The sequence below is a fragment of the Lepidochelys kempii genome, chromosome 3 (assembly GCF_965140265.1).
Source record: "Lepidochelys kempii isolate rLepKem1 chromosome 3, rLepKem1.hap2, whole genome shotgun sequence".
NCBI classification, from domain to species: Eukaryota; Metazoa; Chordata; order Testudines; family Cheloniidae; genus Lepidochelys; species Lepidochelys kempii.
Window position 1 is genome coordinate 190,085,351 of NC_133258.1, and position 21,981 is coordinate 190,107,331.

At 40.8% G+C, this 21,981-nt stretch overlaps 2 protein-coding genes across 6 annotated transcripts in view; one reads left to right on the top strand and one right to left on the bottom strand.

Annotated features, from left to right (window-relative positions):
- Positions 1 to 1,613, top strand: part of REL (REL proto-oncogene, NF-kB subunit) — a 69,024-nt gene extending 67,411 nt beyond the window's left edge. Inside the window, exon 11 of the mRNA XM_073339363.1 lies at positions 1,530 to 1,613. Within this exon, the coding sequence (XP_073195464.1) occupies positions 1,530 to 1,583 (54 nt within the window). The 3' untranslated portion in view covers positions 1,584 to 1,613. The remainder of the gene's footprint in view (positions 1 to 1,529) is intronic.
- The window catches only part of PUS10 (pseudouridine synthase 10), an 85,062-nt gene that overhangs the window by 23,995 nt on the left and 39,086 nt on the right, over positions 1 to 21,981 (bottom strand). For 3 of the 5 annotated variants that reach the window (XM_073339365.1, XM_073339366.1, XM_073339368.1), the window contains 5 exons: positions 12,957 to 12,991; positions 8,897 to 9,008; positions 7,006 to 7,067; positions 5,134 to 5,179; positions 125 to 189 (listed from right to left, as the gene is read on the bottom strand). In XM_073339365.1, coding sequence (XP_073195466.1) covers positions 125 to 189; positions 5,134 to 5,179; positions 7,006 to 7,067; positions 8,897 to 9,008; positions 12,957 to 12,991 — 320 coding nt within the window. Of the gene's footprint in view, positions 1 to 124; positions 190 to 5,133; positions 5,180 to 7,005; positions 7,068 to 8,896; positions 9,009 to 12,956; positions 13,013 to 21,981 lie in introns of all 5 variants that reach the window. The other 2 variants (XM_073339369.1, XM_073339367.1) reach the window with 2 other exon arrangements.

Sequence of the window (21,981 nt, forward strand, 5' to 3'; positions counted from 1 at the left end):
TATATCAGTAGATTTTTAACAATTAATGATGCTTGTGTATTTCCCTCTGATATTTTCTTCCCCATCTTAATTCTGTACAGAAGCAGCCCAACATAAGAAACACACAATTTTAATGTATACTTACTCACGGAAATCCTCTTCTTTTATCTTATCCAAAGCCTTTATAATTGCCATTCTTGTGAAAACAGACTGCACAGTGAAATGAAAAATAAAATATCTGAGTCAAGGAAATATGAGAGGCTGAAGAAAGGATGTGGGTAGGGTAGTTACATCATTTTGCCTAATCAGAAAAAAAAGAACACAAATACTCTTACCAATATAGATTGTTTTTTTATACTTAAAGTTTAAGTATCCTATTTTCCTATGCCTGAAAAAGCATGTGCTGACACCCTAATAATCATGGTCTTCGCTCTTTGACAATACACGCTAGTCAGTATGTCTCTGATTTTGCCAATACTTACGCACATGAGTAACCTGACTTGCGTATGTAAAGGTACTCAACATTGGCATCTGCAGGATTGAGGCCTAAACATCTTTAAAGTGTATGTGTAAGTAAGCACTGAAAACTCATAATAAAACCAATGGGACTTAGGCTCTTTTCTTTTACCCCATCTCTTTGATTCTAGAAGATATTCAAAAAATATAATTACTTATTCTATCTCATTCTATGGTTTCTATCCAACTTCCTATAAATTGAAATACTGGGGTTTGGGAGAGGTAGCGTAGAAAATATCACTACAAAATATGTTCCCTCCCACAAATCGTTTCACAACAAAACATAACTTTTCCCCAAAAATATTTAATGTTTGTTTTTATAAATCTGGGATGGGATTTTCAAAAGTGCCTAAGTGACTTAGGAGAACAAGTCTCATGACTTTCAGTGGGACTTGTGGTCTTAAGTCATTTAGATGCTTTTGAAAAATCCCACCCCAGATCCTTCAAAGGTTCAGGGACACATAATCGCTAGTTTGGTCCCTCCATAAGATTATATGAAAAAATATGTAAAAGCAAGAAAAAAGCTCAGTGGGACTGGAGGGTTCAGGCCAAGATTTTCAATAGTAGGAGCCTAAAATCAGACTTGTAAGGCCATATTTAGGCACCTAAATTAATGAGGTCATTTTCAAAAAGGCTGAGCACCCACCCACCCCCATTTATCTCACTGGGAGCTGCTGGGTGCTCAACACTTCTGTAAATAAGGCTACAAATTTAGGCACCTATATATGGGCTTTGGAGTCTATTTTTAGGCTCCAACTTTTGAAAATCTTGGCCCCAATGTACGCTTAATAATAGTAAAAAATGTTATAGATTATGTACTATTGACAATAGATAGTAGAAACTGATGTTATGTATGGAAGACTAAATATGATTGGGCTAACGTATGTCTCAGATTTTCCATGGAGGAAAGGACTTTTGAAAGAGAAAGAAACCCTTATGAAACAATTACAATCTTCTGCTAAGAAAAAATATATAACGTGCCATTTAAGTACATGACTAGGACACATTCCTCAGTTTAATTTCTTTGAAAACAGAACTCCACATGGATTTACCACCAACAAAGTGATATTTCTGGGTGCCTGCTCTGAACACCATCAGATATGCACAGCACAAGACAAGGTAGGTGACTCGTTAGCCATGCACATGTACCTACTGGGGATTTGTGCACACATCTGGTAGTGAGGAAAGATATCCAGCAGATAGGGTGCTAGCCTGGGTTCAATTCCCTGCTCTGCCAAAGGTTTCCTGTCTGATCTTGGATAAGTCACTTATTCTCTCTATGGCGTTGTATACGCTGGTGGTGGCATTTAAGATACGGGTAGCTACCTGCTGCAGTGAAAGTGTTCACACTGTGGTATGTAGCTATATGTGGCAGTGAAAGGCTCTGGTGGGGGGAAGCAGTGGAGAAAAGCTTCAAAAAGCAGGAAGCTGCTGAAACCTTTCCATATTGCCTTCTCTCTGACAGAGCCTTTCCCCACTACTGGAATCTTTCACTGCAGTGGTAAAGGCTCCGGGAGCAGGAAGGCAGTGGGACACCACACTGCTAAAAATAGCAGCAGAGATATGGGAGGCACTGCATGGGCCTGTGGAGAACCACGTAGGGTACACAGCCTAAGGTTCCGGTGCGTCTTTACTCATCTAAGCTGTGCCTCTCTGTCTGCACTGCTATTTATACGTGTGCAGGGGGGTATGCAGTGTATGTACTCTACACACCCTGGTAAGTATAGACATAGCCTATATCTCAGTTCTCTGTGTGTAAAGTGAGGATAACAACACTCCTCTACCTCACAGAGGTGCTGTGAGGATAAATGCATTAAAGCTTGTGAGGCACTCACATAGTAGGGTGATGGAAAGCATATAAGTATCTTAGATAGATTTGTACTTAACAGACATCTTAATATATTCTGTAAAAGTGTACAGTTAAAGGTGATGAACAAATAAGACTGGCAAATTTAATTTACTTCAGAAATGTATGCTGAATCCCCTTCTCTCCAGGTGCATAGTAGTCATCTGTCTATGTACTTTCAATGTGCTCATCTCCATGGTATCTAGGCTCAGTCAGTGCATAAACAACTACATAAAAATGAAACTTTCCCAATGATCCTATTGGGATCCAGGAAGTAGGCAGGCAGAAGCCCGCCCACTGCTAAAGGGTCCCCCCCCAGCCTAAGGCGGGGGATCCACAGGACCTGGAAGCCAAGTGGTTTCGGGGGACAACTAATAAAATAACAAGAACAGGAGTGCAGTCAAAGGGTCAAACAAAGGGAACCTGACAGGGACACCGAGCAGAGAATCCCAGACAGCGTCCACTGCTCCTCGAAGGCATCAAGGGAATCAAGGGAACTCTGTCCGGATGCGTGAACAGACGGAGGTTTGGAAATAGGCCCCACAGTCACAGGAGTCTCCATCGACCAACCTCCTCTCCCTGGTTTTATAGATGGCCATTTTAGCCAGGGCCAGGGGGAGGTTGACCAGGAGGTCCCATGGCTTTGTGGGGCCACAGATAGGGAGTTTCCACTGTTTCTAGGCTTCTCCAAAATCATGCTGTCAGCTATACTGTGACAGCCAGAATGTATCATTCTGGGATGTCACAGATACCCAAGAAGACCAGTAGGGTAGAATATGCAGCTGGCCTATAGGGGCTCAAGTAAGTTATTGTTATCATTGGATAAAGAGTTTCTTTGTTATTTCCTATCTCAAAGATATAATGTCTCTAAGCAAAAGCCTTCTGGGTGGTATTTTAAAAATTATTATTTTCAGTTCAAACAGTCTCACTGCACTATATTTCTTCCATTGTGTTACACAAGCAGCGCTATAATTACCAGAGCTGGTCAGGAAAATATTTTTTTCTTCTGAAATTTTTTGACTCAAACCAATTATTCTTCTGTTTTTATCAAAATTTTCCTTCAACATTTTTCAAGTCTAATCAAAAAATTAATTTATTTTAGTTTTTGGTTGCTGAAAAATGTAAGTTTTGCCCACAAAAATTTCCATTTAATTGAAAAGCTTTTTTTCATTAGAAAAAGTCTGGACAGAATTTTTTTTCCAGCTCTAAAAATTATTTTCAGCCACTGACAATAACTCAGCTCCACACATGAAAGTGACTTGTACAGAGTAATGTTTACAGTTTCATATGGAACACAGTGTTACACAGACTGATGCCCATTCCTGCATCTCCTAAATTATGTATGGCTACATTACATCTTTGGCACTAAAAGGCAAGTCCTGCTCTCTGCAGGCACAGAGCTCTGAAAACAAAGTGGACTCTGTGCGCTTCATTGCATGTCATGAGGAGAAGAGGAGGGGGATATCGAAAACCCACACAGGGTCTGCCTTCCCTGTGCTTCACGGGTGTGCCTTTCATTCCGCTACAGGGATGAGTTTAAGATTGAGCTGAGGAAAGATGGATTCAGTAGTGACACCCTCTGTTGGGTGGCGTACAACAGTTGTGGGTACTACTGCAGCCCTGGTGGTCCCATAGTAAACAGGAAGCAGCTCTGCCACCAAGCACAAAGCACATTTAACTTGGGCTGTATCCCAAAGAGAGCATTATGTCATGTATATGTAAGACTTGAACTCATGGTTGGGCTAAAGCCCACCATTGTGATACAGACAACTCGAGCATAAGAAGTTGGGACAAGTCAACAATCCTAAATACCATAAAACCATTTACTGAACAATTGTGGCCTAAGGAGATGAAATCAACCCTTTTCATGAAGAAAGTGACATTTCATCAGAGGATTTCATTAGCGAGGGTAAAGTAATTGTGTACCTCATCTCTGTGTGAACCAGGAAGGCATTAAATGCCTTCTCTGGGCATTAAGGAAAAAGCTAGTCCTTAGAGCAGTGGTTCCCAAACTTGTTCCGCCGCTTGTGCAGGGAAAGCCCCTGGCGGGCCGGGCCAGTTTGTTTACCTGCCGCTGCTGGGAGGCAGATTTGAGAGCTGTGCTTCCTATAAAGGAGAAAGCATAAAAAGGGAGCAGAGGGCTGCTCTTTAGTCTTCTCATAACCCACAGGGCTCCTGAACTAGACCTTGGTTAGGGGAGAAAGGAAAATCAGGAGAAATAGTTGCCTGTCTTGCACTGAGGACTATACCAATTCTCAGAGACTGTAATTATGGTAAGATCTCTTTTTGTTTCTTTCACCAATTGAACTAGATGAAAGGAAAGCATTCTGCATATGTTTTGTTTCGTTTGGAATGGTGGCCAAGGGAAAATGCTCTAGGATGATTTGATTTTTTTTCCTTTTGCAAAGACTAGATTCGCTCTCTTTTTTTTTCAAAGCCTTATTTCAGCCATATCCCCTATGGACAGTAGGTAGTGGTCCTGCTATACTGATATTTTTAGTGTATCCAAACCAAATGCCTATACATATTGGGAACGTTTTTTAAATGATAGCTCTCTTGCTCAAGGTCTGGAAATGGAGTCCTAAACCATCCTAAACAGAAGAAAAGTTGAGAGTTGAGTGAATAAAAGGAGGCATACGAAACAACTGGAGAACCTTTTAGAGAGGGGGCAAAGGAAAAAAAAGGCATTAAAGTAATGACTGAATTTCAAGAAACCTGCCTTTATTTTAACCATTGACATGAGAATTCTGATCCCAGAAGAATGATGCTGGTGACAGATATGGGATTCTTACCTGTTTATTCTTTGCTGGCTTGAAACAGTCTGGACACACTCTGGCTCTAAACAGAAATAGAAAATTAATTGATATAATCATTTAAATAAAAGACTCTTATCAAAATGAAAATACCCAGGTACCAGACCTAATTTTTGAGCAGCAATGCCCCACACTTTGTGTCTCTATCACTCTCCAGTCTGGGATGGAGTTAAGATTTTTCAATCTTAAATTGATGACAGAAGGTGCCATTCTATTTGACCTACATAAACTAAAATCCTCTGATTATCCACAGAACATGTACAGTCTAGGTAGTGGCTGTGCAAACCTTTCCGATCTTGACTCCCACCCATGTACCTCAGTTTTGAGCTGGAATGAGGAGGTGGGTGGGAAAATAAGTCTCCTTTGACCTTTCTTCTGAGACTGCCAACAAAGATGACCGACAACACTGTGCACCTTTGCAAGGTGCACTGACTTCCCTAGCTCTCTGTTAGTTCTTTTCCTGTTCCTAACCCATGCATCATGGCTTAAAATGCAACACCCTGATTCGCGGTGTCCCAGCACACCTCTGACCAGTGTTATTACTGAACAGGAAAAATCAAATATAAAAAAAGGTAACATCAGGTCAGCCAGATCTTTGAGATTCTTTCTAACATACCTAAAAGAAAACTATTTATTTTCTGTTTCACAGAAGTGAAAATTCTGATCAATAAAACATTTAGCACTAGAGGCTTTTCTGAGAATTGGATGTTTGCCATGGAAGTTTACAAATCAGTGGATTGCTCTCTATGCAGTTAGACAACATAATTTCTTTTGTCCTTGCCACACATTTTTTTATACTCTCCTGTTGCTGCTGCTCTTCAGCTTATGACAGCAGCACCTCTAAGACTGCATCCGGGTAAAACGGAACTGGTGCTAACAGCAGACTCCTTGTGACTTTCTACACAGGCTATTTGTGGGAGATAATACAGAGTACACGGACTTCCTTTTTCCAGAATTTAAATAATCATTCTTAACTTATACTTGGAAACTAGATTAAAATAACAAAAACAAGTTAAATGTTCCACTTCAAATCACAGAGCACTACACACAAAACAGATCATTCTCTCACACACCTTCTGCAGGTGTTAGCACAGGAGCAGTTTGAGAGGGGACAGAAGAGACAGTGGTGGCTGTTTCTGAAACACTTCTCAAAAGGGTGTTCCCAATCAGACCATTTTCTCAGAACATGCTCACTCTTGCTGTTGAGGCATCTGACTAAGTGGTAGCCAGGTTTCCAGAAATGCTGGATTTCTTTGCCAGTGGGAAAAGGATTTCTATGGCAGCCCCTCTGCAGAGCAAGACCAAAAGTGATTATGTAGCACTTTGTGAGGGTGTTTTTTAAAAAGTCTTGTCTTTAAGTAGAACTAACTCACTTCTGATCTCTCCCTCCATACCCAAATCCCTGAAATAAGCAGAAAACCTCAGTATTATATAAACTGATGGTTTTTTTACATATACTGATAGGTTATCAAAAGCACTTCACACACCATATAAAGTCACTATTTATTCTAATATGAACAGTACAAACAGGCCTAAATCAAATGCCTGACCTGACTACATATCTGTGTAATGGACCAAATCAAAATTCTAGATCCACGCACTCCCTGACATTAAGATTGACAATCCAGATCCAAACATTCCCAGACTTTAGGCTGTTTGGATTTGGTGGGCAGATTCGGCCCCTTAGAGATACCATAGATTTAAGCTGCAAATAGGAACCTGGATTTGGAGTTTGGATTCAGGTCAAACTCTAGATCACAAATACTGGAGAAATTGCATTTGCTACAGACAAACTCTAACAATGTTGCACAATATTAAGATAAAGATCTTGTTGTTGGTATAGCAACTTACAGGAAATGGCAATCCTCATCAGTTTCCGGGTGAGCAAAGACCACACTCACTTCGAACAAGCTCTAAGACAAAAAAGAACGGTAACAATTTCCTTTTACAAAGTGCTAGCAATTTATTAACCAAGTGTATAACAAACAGTTCAAGGATCCTTATTGATATATTATAGAAAAACAGTAAAGAAAGAGGAGAAGAGGAAGATAGAATTGCAGCATAATGGGAAACTTTTAAATGGGTCACCGAGAAGCCATTTCAGAAATATATCATAAGACTTCTATAGCACTCAACATTCTCAAGCCACTTTGCAACCTATTATGTGACCCAAGTCACATAATAAGTATTAGCCCCATTTTGCACATGGGGGAACTAGCAGAGAGAGAGAATAACAGCCCAAAGCCTATTAGGCTTAGAACGATTAGATCTTTATTGGTAAATGTCAGTAAACATTGATTTCACCGCACACACACAAAACAATGAAAAAACTATTTCAATCAGTAATAGAAATTTAGACAGGCAAACTAAGAAATATGCTGCTTGAGAACACATTAGAGTTTGATTTAAGGATATTAACTTTCCATATTTTGACATGTGATATTGACAATTGGTGTTTTAACAGTTACAAAGCTTAAACTTCGTTGAGTCTATCATTAAATGATTGTCTGATCCCCTTTCTGTCTGACCTCCCCCATAACTTCCTGCAACTGTGAAAAATTTAAATTGATAAAAGTTTAAAAAAATACTTAAAATAAACATTAATATTATCTGTCAAAATTATATTTAAAAAATCAAATTCTGCCAAGCCTACCTATTATGGTCACTAAGCCTAGCAAATCATGGGACAAAACCAAACCAGTCAACCTTGAAAGCAGTTCATTCCAGGATTTAGTCTGCAGTGACTGAATGCCTTTAAGCCACAAAAGAAAGGCAATGTGATTTAGTGGATTGACAACAGAATCAGGAACTTTAGAGCAGTGGTTCTCAAAGCCGGTCCACCGCTTGTTCAGGGAAAGCCCCTGGTGGGCCGGACTGGTTTGTTTACCTGCCGCGTCCACAGGTTCGGCTGATCGTGGCTCCCACTGTCCGCGGTTCGCCGCTCCAGGCCAATGGAGTATCCAGAGCAGTCAGGATAGGCATTGTGGGACACCTCCTGGAGGCCATTTATGGCGAAATAAGCAAGCGCAGTGTCTACACTGACACTGCGTTGATCTAACTTTGCCGCAAAAAGCTCTACGCCTCTCATCAAGGTGATTTTATTTTGTTGGCGTAGCAGGGGAGTTACATCAGCGGGAAGAGCATTGACGTGTGTACACCTCCACTATTTTGTTGACAGAACTGTGTAGTGTAGACAAGGCCTTCGATAACTTACCCATTGTTTCATGTTCTCTGTGTATAATATCTCCCCACTGTATTTTCCACTGAATACATCCGATGAAGTAAGCTGTAGTTCACAAAAGCTCATGCTCAAATAAATGTTAGTCTCTAAGGTGCCACAAGTACTCCTTTTCTTTTTTGTGGATACAGACTAACACAGCTGCTACTCTAAAACCTGTCATTATTTTTATGGTACACTTATGACTAGAGGGACTCAGTGTTTGTGGGCTCTAGAAGGTCTCTTGCTATCTTTAACATTTAAAGAAGTTTGTTTCTGTATGTCATGACAAAGAAAAGATTCCTTAGTCTTTAACTCTACCAGCTAATTTGTATAAAAACTACTGCTTGCCTTGTCTCCACTAGGATTTACTTGAGATAGCTAATTTGAGGTGAAAGAGCTTTTTTTTTTTTTTTTTACTAGACAAAACCAGTGACAGACTTGTCTGTCTAATTAGAACCCATCAATGTTATGAGTAATTTATACAAATTCAGGAAAACAACAACTTTATTATTCATACAACACCTTTCCATCGGCAGGAACACCCAGCTCCTCTGAGAATAGGGGATGAATAATCCATTTGTATGTTTCTTTCAGCTGAACAATGTCCTCTTTTGCCAGTGACAGGCCCTGTTTTCTGAATCATAAAAAATAAACAATGAAAACTTGCATATGAGTCAGTCAAACAATCATACCTCTGACATTTCATGCTAAAAATAAGTGACCAGTCACTAACATAAAATTTGGGTATAAACAGGACAAAACTATAAAGTATACAGAACATGGTGTGAAGGACATGGGGCTGCTCTTTAATAATTTATGAATACTATAAACTTGTCTGAGTGTTGTAAGGGATGCTTACTATGTCTATATTGGGTTAAATCAACAAGGCTGTGAGGAAATAAAAAGGAAGGCAAAAGAATGACTGGAGAAAACCCTTCAGGGAAACACTTCAGTGTGTTTGAGATATTGCCTGAGCTATTAACTCGGAAGATCCTACCATATCAGCTCCAGCCAGATTACATAGCTTGTTTAGCCTGGGTTTCAATTGCCAATGCTTGTGTTACCAGTATGTCAAAAGGACTACAAAACAGGTATGAGGACTCTCTCTGTCCAAAGGTCAGAGTGTGTTGAGGAGCTGTTTGTGGGAACAGACTCTCTCACGTGGACCCTGGCTGGTGGGTATGAAATTAGGCCTTCCTATACTCCTCTCACGGAGGATGGGGGTGAGGACTGAGGTAAAATACATGAGTGTAGACGTGACCTTTTGTTGTTTTAAAATTCTTTTTCTCATATATTATGCTTTATTTCTGCTGTTAAATAGTAATTTTGGTTTAAGAAGGCCGTCTGGTCCGCTGGCCACAAACTCCTAAAGGGGAGAACTGAAGGTGCCAAACTTAGTCAAACCTGCTGGCGTGAGCACTGAATGTGTGAGGTAACATAGCCCCAGAACTAGGCTAAGAGCACGAGAATCACCCACCCCAGGGGAGGCGAAAGCATGAGGACTGTGATCTGTGGGGGTGAACGCAGAGGGGCAGTTAGCCTTCTAACTGTGAGACAGGGCATATACCTGATCAAGTTACAAGAGTATGTAGGCAGTACACCAAATAATTAAGGGCAGTGGAAAGTGTACCTAACCAAAGATGCCAAAAATATTAAGAGAAAGCAGTACACACTTTTTTCAGCCCAGCAACCTGGAAGCTTATATGGTGAGAACCCTTTGCCACACAAGTAGCACATTTCATCAAAAAAAAATATAGCATTACCACTCTTGATCCAAGCACCAATGAGAGGCCAGCTTGCTAAGAACTCACACCTTCCTTATAGGAGCTCACTGTGAAAGCTTCTTTAATGCTGATTTAACAATAAAAATATGCTTTTAAAGATTAATAAATTTACTTTTTAAGATAGTATTAAAGTAGGATAGAAATTGCTTTCCCACCTCTAAGTCTGAGTTCCTATACTGCCAATATCTCACATAGCACTTCCTAGCACGATGGCCTCCATCAGAAGATAGCTCAATAACAATGAACTTTGAGCCAAATTGTTCCCCTATGCTGATAAACCCACACAAGGAATAAGAATCTCCAAAGTGTTCCTCTCATGATGCTTCTAACAGATCATTTTACTGGGGGAAGGTCTGGGAATGGGCATGGAGTTTGGCCCTCAGAGCTCCCAGATCATAGGAAACTTGCTGGAGACCAGAGTCGCCTCCGCTCCAACAATGCCTCCCAAACGGCCACTAATTTCTTCTTCTCCCAGCCTGAGACTGTATAGCCTTCTGGGTGGATTCCCCATTGGTTGGTGAGTGGAGGACATTATTTCCCTGTCTCTCCCCCATATTGTGAAGTACCCTCCGAGTGGTCTGGGACAAGAAGATACATCACAGAGGTTGCACACACTCTCTTCCTTCTGTACTGGATGGATACTCCTTCAAATCACTGATGTATAAACAAAAGGTCTCAATACTAACCTAATCACTGCATTCATATTTCTGGTTATATATTTTAATATCTATTACAGCCAGTATCCACAGTCTCTGTTCCCTATTCACTTAATAATCCTTTTGCTGGAGACAGCTGAGTATCTTATAAGTTTATTCACAATTAATGTGATCCTTATAAGATTCAAAGACTTTACTCAAAATTATAAGATATTACTTTAGCCATTAGTACAAATTGTTCATGTCCCCATTTAGCTACATATTGGGAGAATTTTAGAATATTTAAAATTGATGTCTCACACAAGGTGTAGACTTATACATCAGTCATATCTGAATCCAAATAATCAGTGTCATCAAACTATACATGTTAATCATACTTTTTTCACCATAAGTGGAAAACAGCCTGTGAATCAGCTAGTCATTGAAAGTAAATTCATTAACTTAAACCATATGTTCTTGAGAACCATACAATTAAAATATTGTATATTGACCCAAAGTATATGAAAAGCCACATGTTAATAACCTCATTAGTAGCTACCCCAATAATAAAAGTTAAATGGAAGAATCATTAAAAACACAGATGAAATTGTGTACCTTCAAACTAAGCGTGCACTAAATGCAACTCTAACTTCAAAAAGTGTGATTGCTGAGAAATATAGGACTCCTGGATTCCTTAAGACATACAGAACTTTTAACCTAGATGATCATTTTATACCCTGTCCCTACCCAGGTCAGTAGTGACAAAGACATTACCATCTGACGGTAATTCATTGACTGATATAAAATGAATTGATGGACTTAGTCCAGTCTGTAGTTACCTCATGTTATTAAAACAGAATACCATTATATTTATTGGTACTTTGGTTGGCAGTTTAAGGGCCTGTCTATATGGGGAGTTGCTCCAGAATAGCTATTCTTGATTAACTCCACATGTGGTTGCTCTTATTCTGGAATAAGAGTGCATATTCTGAATTAGTTTAGTCCATTTTGGACATGGAAGACACTCCAGAATAAGAACATCCACATATGGAGTTAATCAAGAATAGCTATTCTGGAATAACTCCCCATGTAGACAAGCCCTAAGCCATAGTAGTGAGGCTGTGAAGGAAAGCTTAAACCGCTTGTGCTGTGCTCCTTCTTTTAAAGTGAATGTAATGCTCATGAAAAGAACTGGCATGACGGGGTTGGAGATGAAATTAGTTCTATTTAGTCACAGAACAGGTATAGTACAGACAACTATGCATGCTTCCCTTCACAGCCCCACCAATCTGTTTCTGCTCTTCTCTAGAAAGAACAGTTCTAAGAGTGATAGGATAGTTCAGTCTCTGATCATTCAATCCTCAGCTGCCTAATCAACTGTGGTCACGGCTTCTGTCTACTGGGAACCAAACAAACGATTGACTCTTTACCGTTAGCTAACAGTAACAGTTTGGACACTCCTGATCTGTCAAAGGCTCTGTTATCCTATTATAAATGTACCATCACTGTATCTATTTGACAGACTGAGAACTTCCGATTCCAGACTGAGAACTTCCGATTCCAGTGATGTCATTTTGGCAATTTTCATGAGCACTAAATTAATTTCAAAACACTACATTGAATGGATAGCCCACACCCCAAACTCAGAAGCATTGTCCTAGAGATGCTGCAGTCACAATGAACATACTGAACAAGAAACATCCAATTTAGGCGCAAATGTAGGATGTGCACATTCCAAAGCTGAAACTATAATCTTTTCAGGTGCTTGGCATTCAGCTAAGTAGTAGCCTTCATATCAAACTTATAAAGGCAACTGCTTGTTTGCTCTATTGCTCAAGTACCTGGATGCTGAAAGGTGCTTCCCAGCCAAAGAATAAAAGCAAATGAAGCAGCTGAATATCCTTGTTTACAAGGTCAGATCATTTACTCCCTGGCTTCATATTTATTTTGAGTTCACTGTAAGTAAGGGGGGGGAGGAGAATCACTTTGTTTTCATACACATGAAAAATACAGTATTAATCATTTAGTCATGAATTTCTCTATCAGAGGCCCAATATTTCAGAGAAAGTTCCTCATTGTCCTACTCTGAAAAAAGTTATAGAAGTATCTCTTAATTCACTAAATCCAGTACTCTCTAGTATAAATGCTATAAAACATACTCACCCCATTTCCTCTTTTACCAGCAGCCAGGCAGCATGCTATGGGCCATCAGCCACACACAGGAAGGAGAGAAAAAAAAATGCAAGTGAAATCAAGCCTCAACAACATTCAATCATCAAACTATCTGACAGTGCTGTTAATACAAACCACTTTGTTCTAAAAGGGAAACAAATATTTACAAAGCCAAGAATTTCCAGCTACTTATTAGGAGTTTAAACTACACTTTCATTTTGCTTTGGAACTGAAAGAATAAGACAGGAGTAAACCCTCAATCCCACAGGTGATTTTTTTAAAGAGAAGATTATCCATTTTTTTTAAAGTATTCCCTCTTTGCAGGAGTAGTCCCCTGTTATCTAAGTATGAGCTCTCCCCTGCTTACTGTCCCAAAAACATATCCAATAAAGAGCTCTTACCTCCCCTAGGGCAGGCACTCAGAAGCTAAGGTAATTTTTTTTTTTTAGTTGGATCAATTTTCACTATGGCTACTGGAAAGCTATTGGGGGAATTTTAAAAAATGCTGCTCTGAGCTTTTATCCTGATTTTTTAAATAAAGTATGTGTGAAAACTGTACACACTTTTCAAATAATTCACTCAAAATATATTTCTTAAAAAAAGAGAGCACATCTTTTTTTTCCTCATAACAATGAAACAAATGATTTTATGGCAGTCAAGCAGGCATTTTTAGACAACTGAGTAATATGCAGAGCACATAATGTTCCAGGACAATCTGGCAGTGGGAAAACTAATGGATGAAAACCAAAATCCAGGTGGCTCACAACAGCCTGGTATTAAAAGAAGAAACACTAGAAAATGAACATTTGCTTTCCTATTAATCTAACCTTCTATTGTTTCTCTAATGCCTTGATATTCCCCTCCATTTGCTCTTTGTACCTGCTATTTTAAATAACCAATATGACACTTCCTGAGCTAGTCAATAATTACGTCAATAAAATTTTTATCCTTATCTCTAACATTTTAGATTATCAAAATAATCTGTCACCAATGTGTGCATATCTTAACCCTATTCCTGATATCCCAAACGCCTCTACTTTGTCCTCCTCACTTCTGAAATTTCACTATGTCTTTTGTAAAGAACCTAGAACACTTTGGTGTACTGTATAATTCAGGGCAAGAGGCTAGCCTTCTCTGATTTCAGACACTTCTGTCGAAATTAAAAGTCTGCATTTACCACAAAGAGCAGTAAAATCTGAAGGATTATGCAGACTTTCAGTGTGGAGAGTTTCTGGCAGCCTCAATTTTCACCCCTTAATACTGTGCCATCATCTTCTAGCCCAAGGTTAGCTGGGCAACAAAAAGGGCATAAAGCCCTCAACCGTTAAATCCTAACTAATAAAATTAGTAAAGTGATGAGGATGCTGTAACTCTGCCTAAGAAGAAAATGCCTTTAACTTGATTGAATAAAGTAGGTTTGTGTGTATAGGCTTTGCTTATGGTTAAATGCTATGGTACACTGGCCCATAAAGGGAAATTTGGATTTATTGATCTGAACAAAAAGACCAGTAAAAATGACTTTGTTGTAAATGCTGTCTGCAAAGACATTTCAGAAGTAATAACTGGGAAAGAGGGGCCAAAAACAAAACAGGAGTTCTGACTATAATGAATTTTTGCTTATCTCATTTGAAATTCTGACATCCTGAACACACACAAGCTTCTGAATGACTATCTCACTCCTCTCAGTTTGAGAAAAGCAAATTAGATTTCTCATCTGATCATGCTGGCTCTAGGATAAAGAGTTAAAATGAAGTTCTCCATTTCAAACATTTCCAGAGAGATAGAACAAAAATTCTGTAGATGTCAGTGAATAGGTGGTAGGGGATTGATTGAACTAAAAATAAGCTAGTATTATTTAGCTTTATTCCAAATCTATCTAGTAGTAGACTAGGGGGGGCTCAAAAGCAACCAATATGGAATTGCATTTAGTTCTCTGAAACTCATATCCCTTTAAATATAAAGTTGGATACCTAGCTGAGGTCTTGTTACTTTTGAAATTTAGGCTACATCTATTGACTGCACACACTTTAAATCTTGTTATTGCTATTGTAATTAGAAGTGTACCTAAACTATCCAAGTCAAATGCAAATCACAAGAAACTTAACATCCAAAGATCATCAAATATATCTAAAATTTTATTGATAGAATATTAAACCTAATTCTATATATACACATTACATTTAAAACAAAATCAAATAATGCCCCATCTAGGTGTACAAATGTGATATAAATCACATACCTAGCCAGACACCAAACCCTATTCCTCCCACCAAGCCATGCCTCCTTTTGTCAAACCACATATACTTTCTGCTGAGACTGCTGGTTTGGGGGACAGGGATGGGGTCAAGATAGAAGAGGGCTGGGGAGTGGAGCAAGTGATGCTGGTTAGAAGCCACAGGTCCCTTTGCTATACAGAATATTTCAGGGTTCACACAAATGTTTCACTTATTCCCCACAGATCTGCACCTTGAGTGTTGAGGCATGCAGATGTTGGGAAGATTTGAGTAAGACCCCTCCTTTATCTGCTCACCATAACCTCTTCAGTTGCTCCATACAGATCTGTGGATCCTAGGATCTGCTGCTCTACAAGTACCCACCTACTGAGAAGCTGCAGTAAGTAATCTCTCCCCAAAATGAGAGCACGCTGCACGGCATCTGTATGCTGCTGCTAACAGTCCCAGGCCCCCTCCCCCATCAATCTCACGTACACTGACTAGGATAATTTAGCCGTTCCCTGGATCAGAGAGTCACTTCTCAGGGCAGATGATCCAAAACCACCACCTTGTGTTTTCCAGCTAAGAAGTCACAGTCCAAGGGAGAGTCAGCATGACCTCATAGTCAATGGTATGAAAGGTCAACAAGAGAGATAAAAGAATAAGCATGGGCACTTGACCACTCTCCATCATTAAGAGAAGATCAACCACTAATGAAATCAGTGGAGCATCTATAAAGTACATGTGCCTACAATCTGACTGAAAGGGATACATCAACTGAAGGACTTCAAAGCAGAACAAAGCTGCTTATGCCACAATCTTCTCAAAATTCTAAAAGCATGCCTTTCCTAAACATCAGTAAAATAAGCTGATCACTCTTCAAGGTGCATTCCCCTAGGACTCCACTTCCTTTATTGGCCTGACATGTCTTTCTACTGGATAAACTAAACAATTATTAGATTGCAATAATTGTTTAACACATTATACCTTCAATCTTGCCTATGCTCCCATTCACAGTGAATCCCATTTTCTACACTACAGGTAAATGACCACATCACTAATGACTTGATCCAAAAACCCAGTGAAATCAATTGGAATCTTTCCACTGGGCTTTTGGATTAGGCCTACAGTCACAAGAAAATACAAGACTCTCCAAAAACAGTCTTGTAAAGACTGAGTTCTACTGACAAGGCTTCTAGCAGGAAGTCAGTCCATCTTTGGAAAATGGTATAGATCTGAGAGAACCTGCAGTACATGTGCATCCCAATGCCAAGTTTGCAGAGGATCACTGTGAAAGCAGTAAATATAAAAAGAAAAGCTACCAATGACTTACTACAATATCTGGTGGTCAATTTTAATAAGCCATACTTCTGTTTTTTTTGTTAGTGGGGAAGAGAAGAAAGTGGATTTAAGCAAAGAGCTGTTCAACCTAAGAGTATCCACTGTAACAATACAAATTCTGGAGGCCCAATCTTGTAGTCCTTTCATGGGCATAGCTCCAACCAAACTCAATGAGAGTTTTGTTGACAAATTCTGCTGGGAAGGGGAAAATCTAAAGTCAGTTCTGCAGCTGTCTCATTCCCGTCACTCTCCTGGGCTCTCCTGACTTAATATTTGGATATGGTGTTTTTAAAAAATCTTTGTAAAATAAACTAACCAGTCCCTACTGGAAAAAAATCCCTATGAAAAATCTAATAAAGGGATTTGAGAAGGTATATCAAACTTAAAGGGACATGGTCAGGACTGGTTGGCCTTTTGGCTAAGATCAAGCGTCATGTCAGTATAATATTTGCCAGACGATGTATCACAAGCCTGAATCCTTCCCTCAGTGATGGAAAGAATGATTTCATAGGTCACTTTCACCCACCCAGCGGTGGCTGGACTCAATAATCTAATAGGCCCTTTACATCCTTTATTAGGCCTACCCTCAGCCTTTCTGAAAGAACAAGCATACAGTTTGGCCTGTCAAGAAATAGGGATCTTTAAACCAATGCAAGAAATATTGGAGTGGGGAATAAGAATGCTTAAGACTTTGTTAGATACACAATATACTAACCGATGCACCCACTATATCAGTACTGAAGAAAAATGTAGTTGTACTGATGGAATATTGTTTACCTGAACACACACTGTCTGATTCATTATACCGTGTGTACATATATAGTATATGATTAAGAGTACCTCACAAGCTACATGAAGTATATCTTAATATTGTTTGCATAATGACCCATGTTAAATCATAAATTAAAACAGTCTACAATAGTAATGAAGAATATACATTTGAATGAGAGAATATGTTGACTGCAGAATATCGTTCTTGACTGCAGCACTTGTCAGATACAGATTTACACACCCTCATTTGCACATCCTCATTTGAGATAGTATTTCTGGGGTTTTGTTCATTCACATAATTGTAGTTGCACCTCCAAAATAGGGGAGAAAATGTAAAAAATTACAAGCTAGTGGTTTCTAAGAAAGTTTCCCCAGGGAGTTAACTATGTTAAGTGCTACCATGAGTCAAATTTCATATCTTCTCTCCTGGACTTCAAAAGTGAAAGCCTTAAATAAATTGCACCAGAATTAGGAGTTACCAACTTCTCTGCTGCTGGCCTGTTCCAATTAAGAGCTACCACTAGTGAAGAGATTCAGGTAGATGGAGAGACAAGGGTGTGTGGCGTGAGCACATGACTGGGAGCCAAAAGTTTATTGTATTGATTACAACATGAATATTTTTATTTTAATACTGTCTGAGGGACCATGGGAGCCAGATTTGATATACTGTGGCCAGTCACAGCCACTTTATTAGAAAAAAGATGAAGCAGGGAAATTCCATGCGGTACACCCAGTTCTGTAGGGAGTAATGACTACAGATATGACAAGCCTATTTGCATGAATGTCATGTGCCAGGATGATGGATCACAACTTAAGCTAAAGGAGGGCCAGATAATAATTTCTCTAGAATTCTTTACACAAGCAGCAATTAATACTTTAACTTTCTCCCTTATGAAAAGGCATGATTCATTTCCTATTCAAACATATTTGTTCCACACAACCCTGGCACTCTTACTCCAGATTTATTTGCACCAGGAATGCTGATTCATGAAACTGAGGGTAGAGAAGACTTTTTAATATAAAGATACTAATCCTATGTAATTTCAAATTTGTTGCAATGCTTTATGTCCTTTATTTTGGGCCTTTGTCCTGTGTTTTATCCTTGGCAGGATGAGCACTATGGAGGTTAATTACAGTTAGTATATTATCAAAAGGCAGCACCTGAAAACTTCTTTAGCAGTTGTCTTTACATGTTGGAAACATTATGTGCCACACAAATGGTTAACAAAAGAGAGGATGTCTCTAGGTGTCTTTCTATCCTAAAACAGTTTATGTTCTTGTGTAGTAAAGTATGAAGGAAGAATTGAGAGAGGAATTGCATCTTTACAGCACAAAGTATTCTGGTATGGACAATGTTATGGTATTTGCTGCTCTCCAGAATAATACGTGCTAATGCAATATAAATAAAATAATCCTAAAATACATCATCTTTAATGGAAATATTACTTACAAAATACTATATCATAAAAGGAAAGATACACATTTGTTGGTCTGAATTCTTGATTTGCCAGCTCAATCTCCCCAGCTCACATCCGACTGTAAGCCTGGTGTACTGGGGACTAGACAGCATGCAGCACTTCAAGTCAGCAAAGGGAACCCATGTGAGTACAAACTATTTTTTTCCCATTTGCAGCCAAGCTTGTTTCCATCTGCTTTGCAACAATTACTCTACTTGCTTAAACTAATGTCAAAGCATCATTGAGACAGAATTGCAATGCAATGATGCCCTCTACTGAGGCATTATTGCAAGGACCCGTAAGAAAAAAACAGCAGCATCATTTCCTTGCTCTTCTATATAGTTGAGCCATTAAATAACATTTTGAATTACGTGACAAACCCAGCTCACCTAGAGCTGCCACGCTGTGTGTAGCTCTTTGAATAATATATTTTAGTGGACGATGCAGGGATCTGATGACATAACAGCAACAGTGGTGATTTTAACCTCCAGTTCAGCCCATTACTTTATTTTTACCCCAATGGGAATAAGACAGTTACTGGAGTGAGGAGCAATGGAGCATGGAAAGCAGATGAGGGAGAGGGAAATGACTGAGTTAATGGGAATTACGGGGTACACCACACCTCTGAAAATCAGGCTCCTTATTTAAGTGTCTAAATTTGGACTGAGGAGCCAACCTGCAGGCATCCATTTTTCAGAAATCTTAGCCAAGGTGCCTGACATTTTACAGATGTCCAAAGAATCTGCTTGGATACTAGTGTGCTCCCATGTTCAGCCATCTTGTAGAATGCTTGTTGATTAATCTCCTTTTTGGATAATAACAGGACCATGAGAAGGTCAGAGGAAGAAATCAAGCTAACAAGATTACAAGACAATTTGTTTTTGTGTTAGTCTACCAGGTACAGCAGCTGTTGGCCAGTACACACTGTCCCTAACTCAGCCATTTAGAATGGGAAGTGAAAAAGAATCCTATAGCCAACTGGAGTTGCAGAGAGATTTTAGGTAGGCAGAATGGGTGGGATCCACAAAGGGACTTAGGTGTTGCAACACTAATCGTCAAAGCACCTAATTTTTAGGTGCCAAGAAAATCAGAGGAACAACGCTCCAACCCACAAAGCCTGAGTTAAGCACCTAGGCAATGCATGGGGAGAGACAGGCACCTCAGAATGGGATCCACAAAAGCCAGCACACTAGGTGAAGAGCCACCTAAGCTAGCCAATGGGAAATGCTGCCTAGATGGGGGTTTGCGAAGCCTCTCTTCTCTCTCAGAGATAGGTACCAATGTCTTGGCTGCAGGGAGGAGCCTATATTAATTTAGCAGTCCACGAACAAGAACCTACCATCTCAAGTCAGATGGCTTAAGTACCTACGGTGTTTCCCATAGGAATGAGTTAGGCGCCTACCTTGCTCCACACAAAACAGCTGGAGGAGGAGATGAAGATGGTGCTGCCCAGTGTTCCCTCTAATTTTTTACGTCCATGTACAGAATGAATTTTGTTGTGTGCACCAATATGGAAATGATGTGTGACACATCACCTTCATATTGGTGCACATAACAAAATTCATGTGGTAGGGGTGGGGCCGAGAGGTTCGGAGTGTGGGAGGGGACTCAGGGCTGGGGCAGAGGGTTGGGGTGGGGGAGATGAGGGCTCTGGAGTGGGGCCAGGGATGAGGGGTTTGGGGTGCAGGACAGGGATCAGGGCTGGGTGCAGCGGGTGAGGGCTCCGGTTAGGGGTGAAGACTCTGGTGTGGGGCTGGGGATGAAGGGTTCAGGGTGTGGGAGGGGGCTCAGGGCTGGGGCAGAGGGTTAGGATGCGGGCCCTGGGGTGAGGCTGGGTATGAGGGGTTTGGGGTGCAGGCTGCCCCAGGGCTGCAGAGGGGAGAGAGGACTCCTCTCTCCTGATTGCAGCAAGTCTGGAGCAGGTCCATGTTGGGGCCAGGGGAGGGGCACCGTGTCAAATCCGCACTGGGGCCAGGGCAAGTACAGGACAGGTCTGTGTTGGGATGAAGGGAGGAGCACCTCTCCCCCAGCTGCTGCAGGTCCACGCTGGGGCCGGCGGGGAGGGGCACCTCTTCCCCAGCCTCAGCAGGTCTGTCCTGGGGCCAGATGGAAAGGGCACCTTTCCCTGCCGCCGCCCAGAGCCCCTGTGCAGGGCTTAATAGGCAATTGCGTGGCCGTGCAGCTTCGAGGGAACTTAGGTTCTGCCCACCTCTATCTCATCTGGCCAGATTTTGAATGAGACCCAATCCAGTAAGCAGCCTCTGACCACACCCACCGGATTGGTCCTGCATGTGGTCGAATAATTATCTTCCCTCGCTCATGAATTACTTGCGGTCTTAAGTGGGAGACAGGTATCCAGACGCCTAGAAGGAGGCAGCTCAGAGAGAGCACATGCTAAGAGGTAGAAACACAGGAAAAAAAGATTATTTACTTGTACTGTAACTGTTGTTCTTCAAGATGTGATGCAGACATGTATTCCACTTAGGTGTGTGTGTGCCCAGCACACCAGAGCTAGAGAATTTTGCCTATCAGTATCCATAGGAGGTGGTGCTCACGCCTTGTGCTCATAGCCCCTCCCCAGGCTATAAGCAGCATCACAGCTCAACTCCCCCTCACTGAATGCCCAGAGACTGGACTCAGATGCAGAGGGAATGGAGGATGGGTCATGGAATATGCCTCTGCATCACATCCTGAAGAACAATAGTAACAATACAGATAAGTAACCGTTTTTATTTCTTTGAGTAAATGCAGACATGTATTCCACTTAGGTGACTCACAAGCACTACCCACTCTAGAAGGTGGGGCTCAGAGTCTATCTAAGAAAGGACTGCAGGACCGCTCTACCCAAGCTAGCATTCACCTGGATGATGCAGTAATGGCATAATCAGGGGTGGCCAACCTGTGGCTCCATAGCCACATGCAGCTCTTCAGAAGTTAATATGTGGCTCCTTGTATAGGCACCGACCCCGGGGCTGGAGCTACATGCGCCAACTTTCCAATGTGCTGGGGGGTGCTCACTGCTCAGCCCCTGGCTCTGCCACAGGCCCCACCCCCACTCCACCCCTTCCTGCCCCCTCCCCTGAGCCTGCAGTGCCCTTGCTTCTCCCCCTCTTCCCCAGAGCCTCCTGCATGCCATGAAACAGCTGATTGCGACGGAGGGGAAGGCACTGATCGGCGGGGCTGCCAGTGGGAGGCGCTGGGAGTGGGGTGGGGAACTGATGGGGGGCTGCTGAC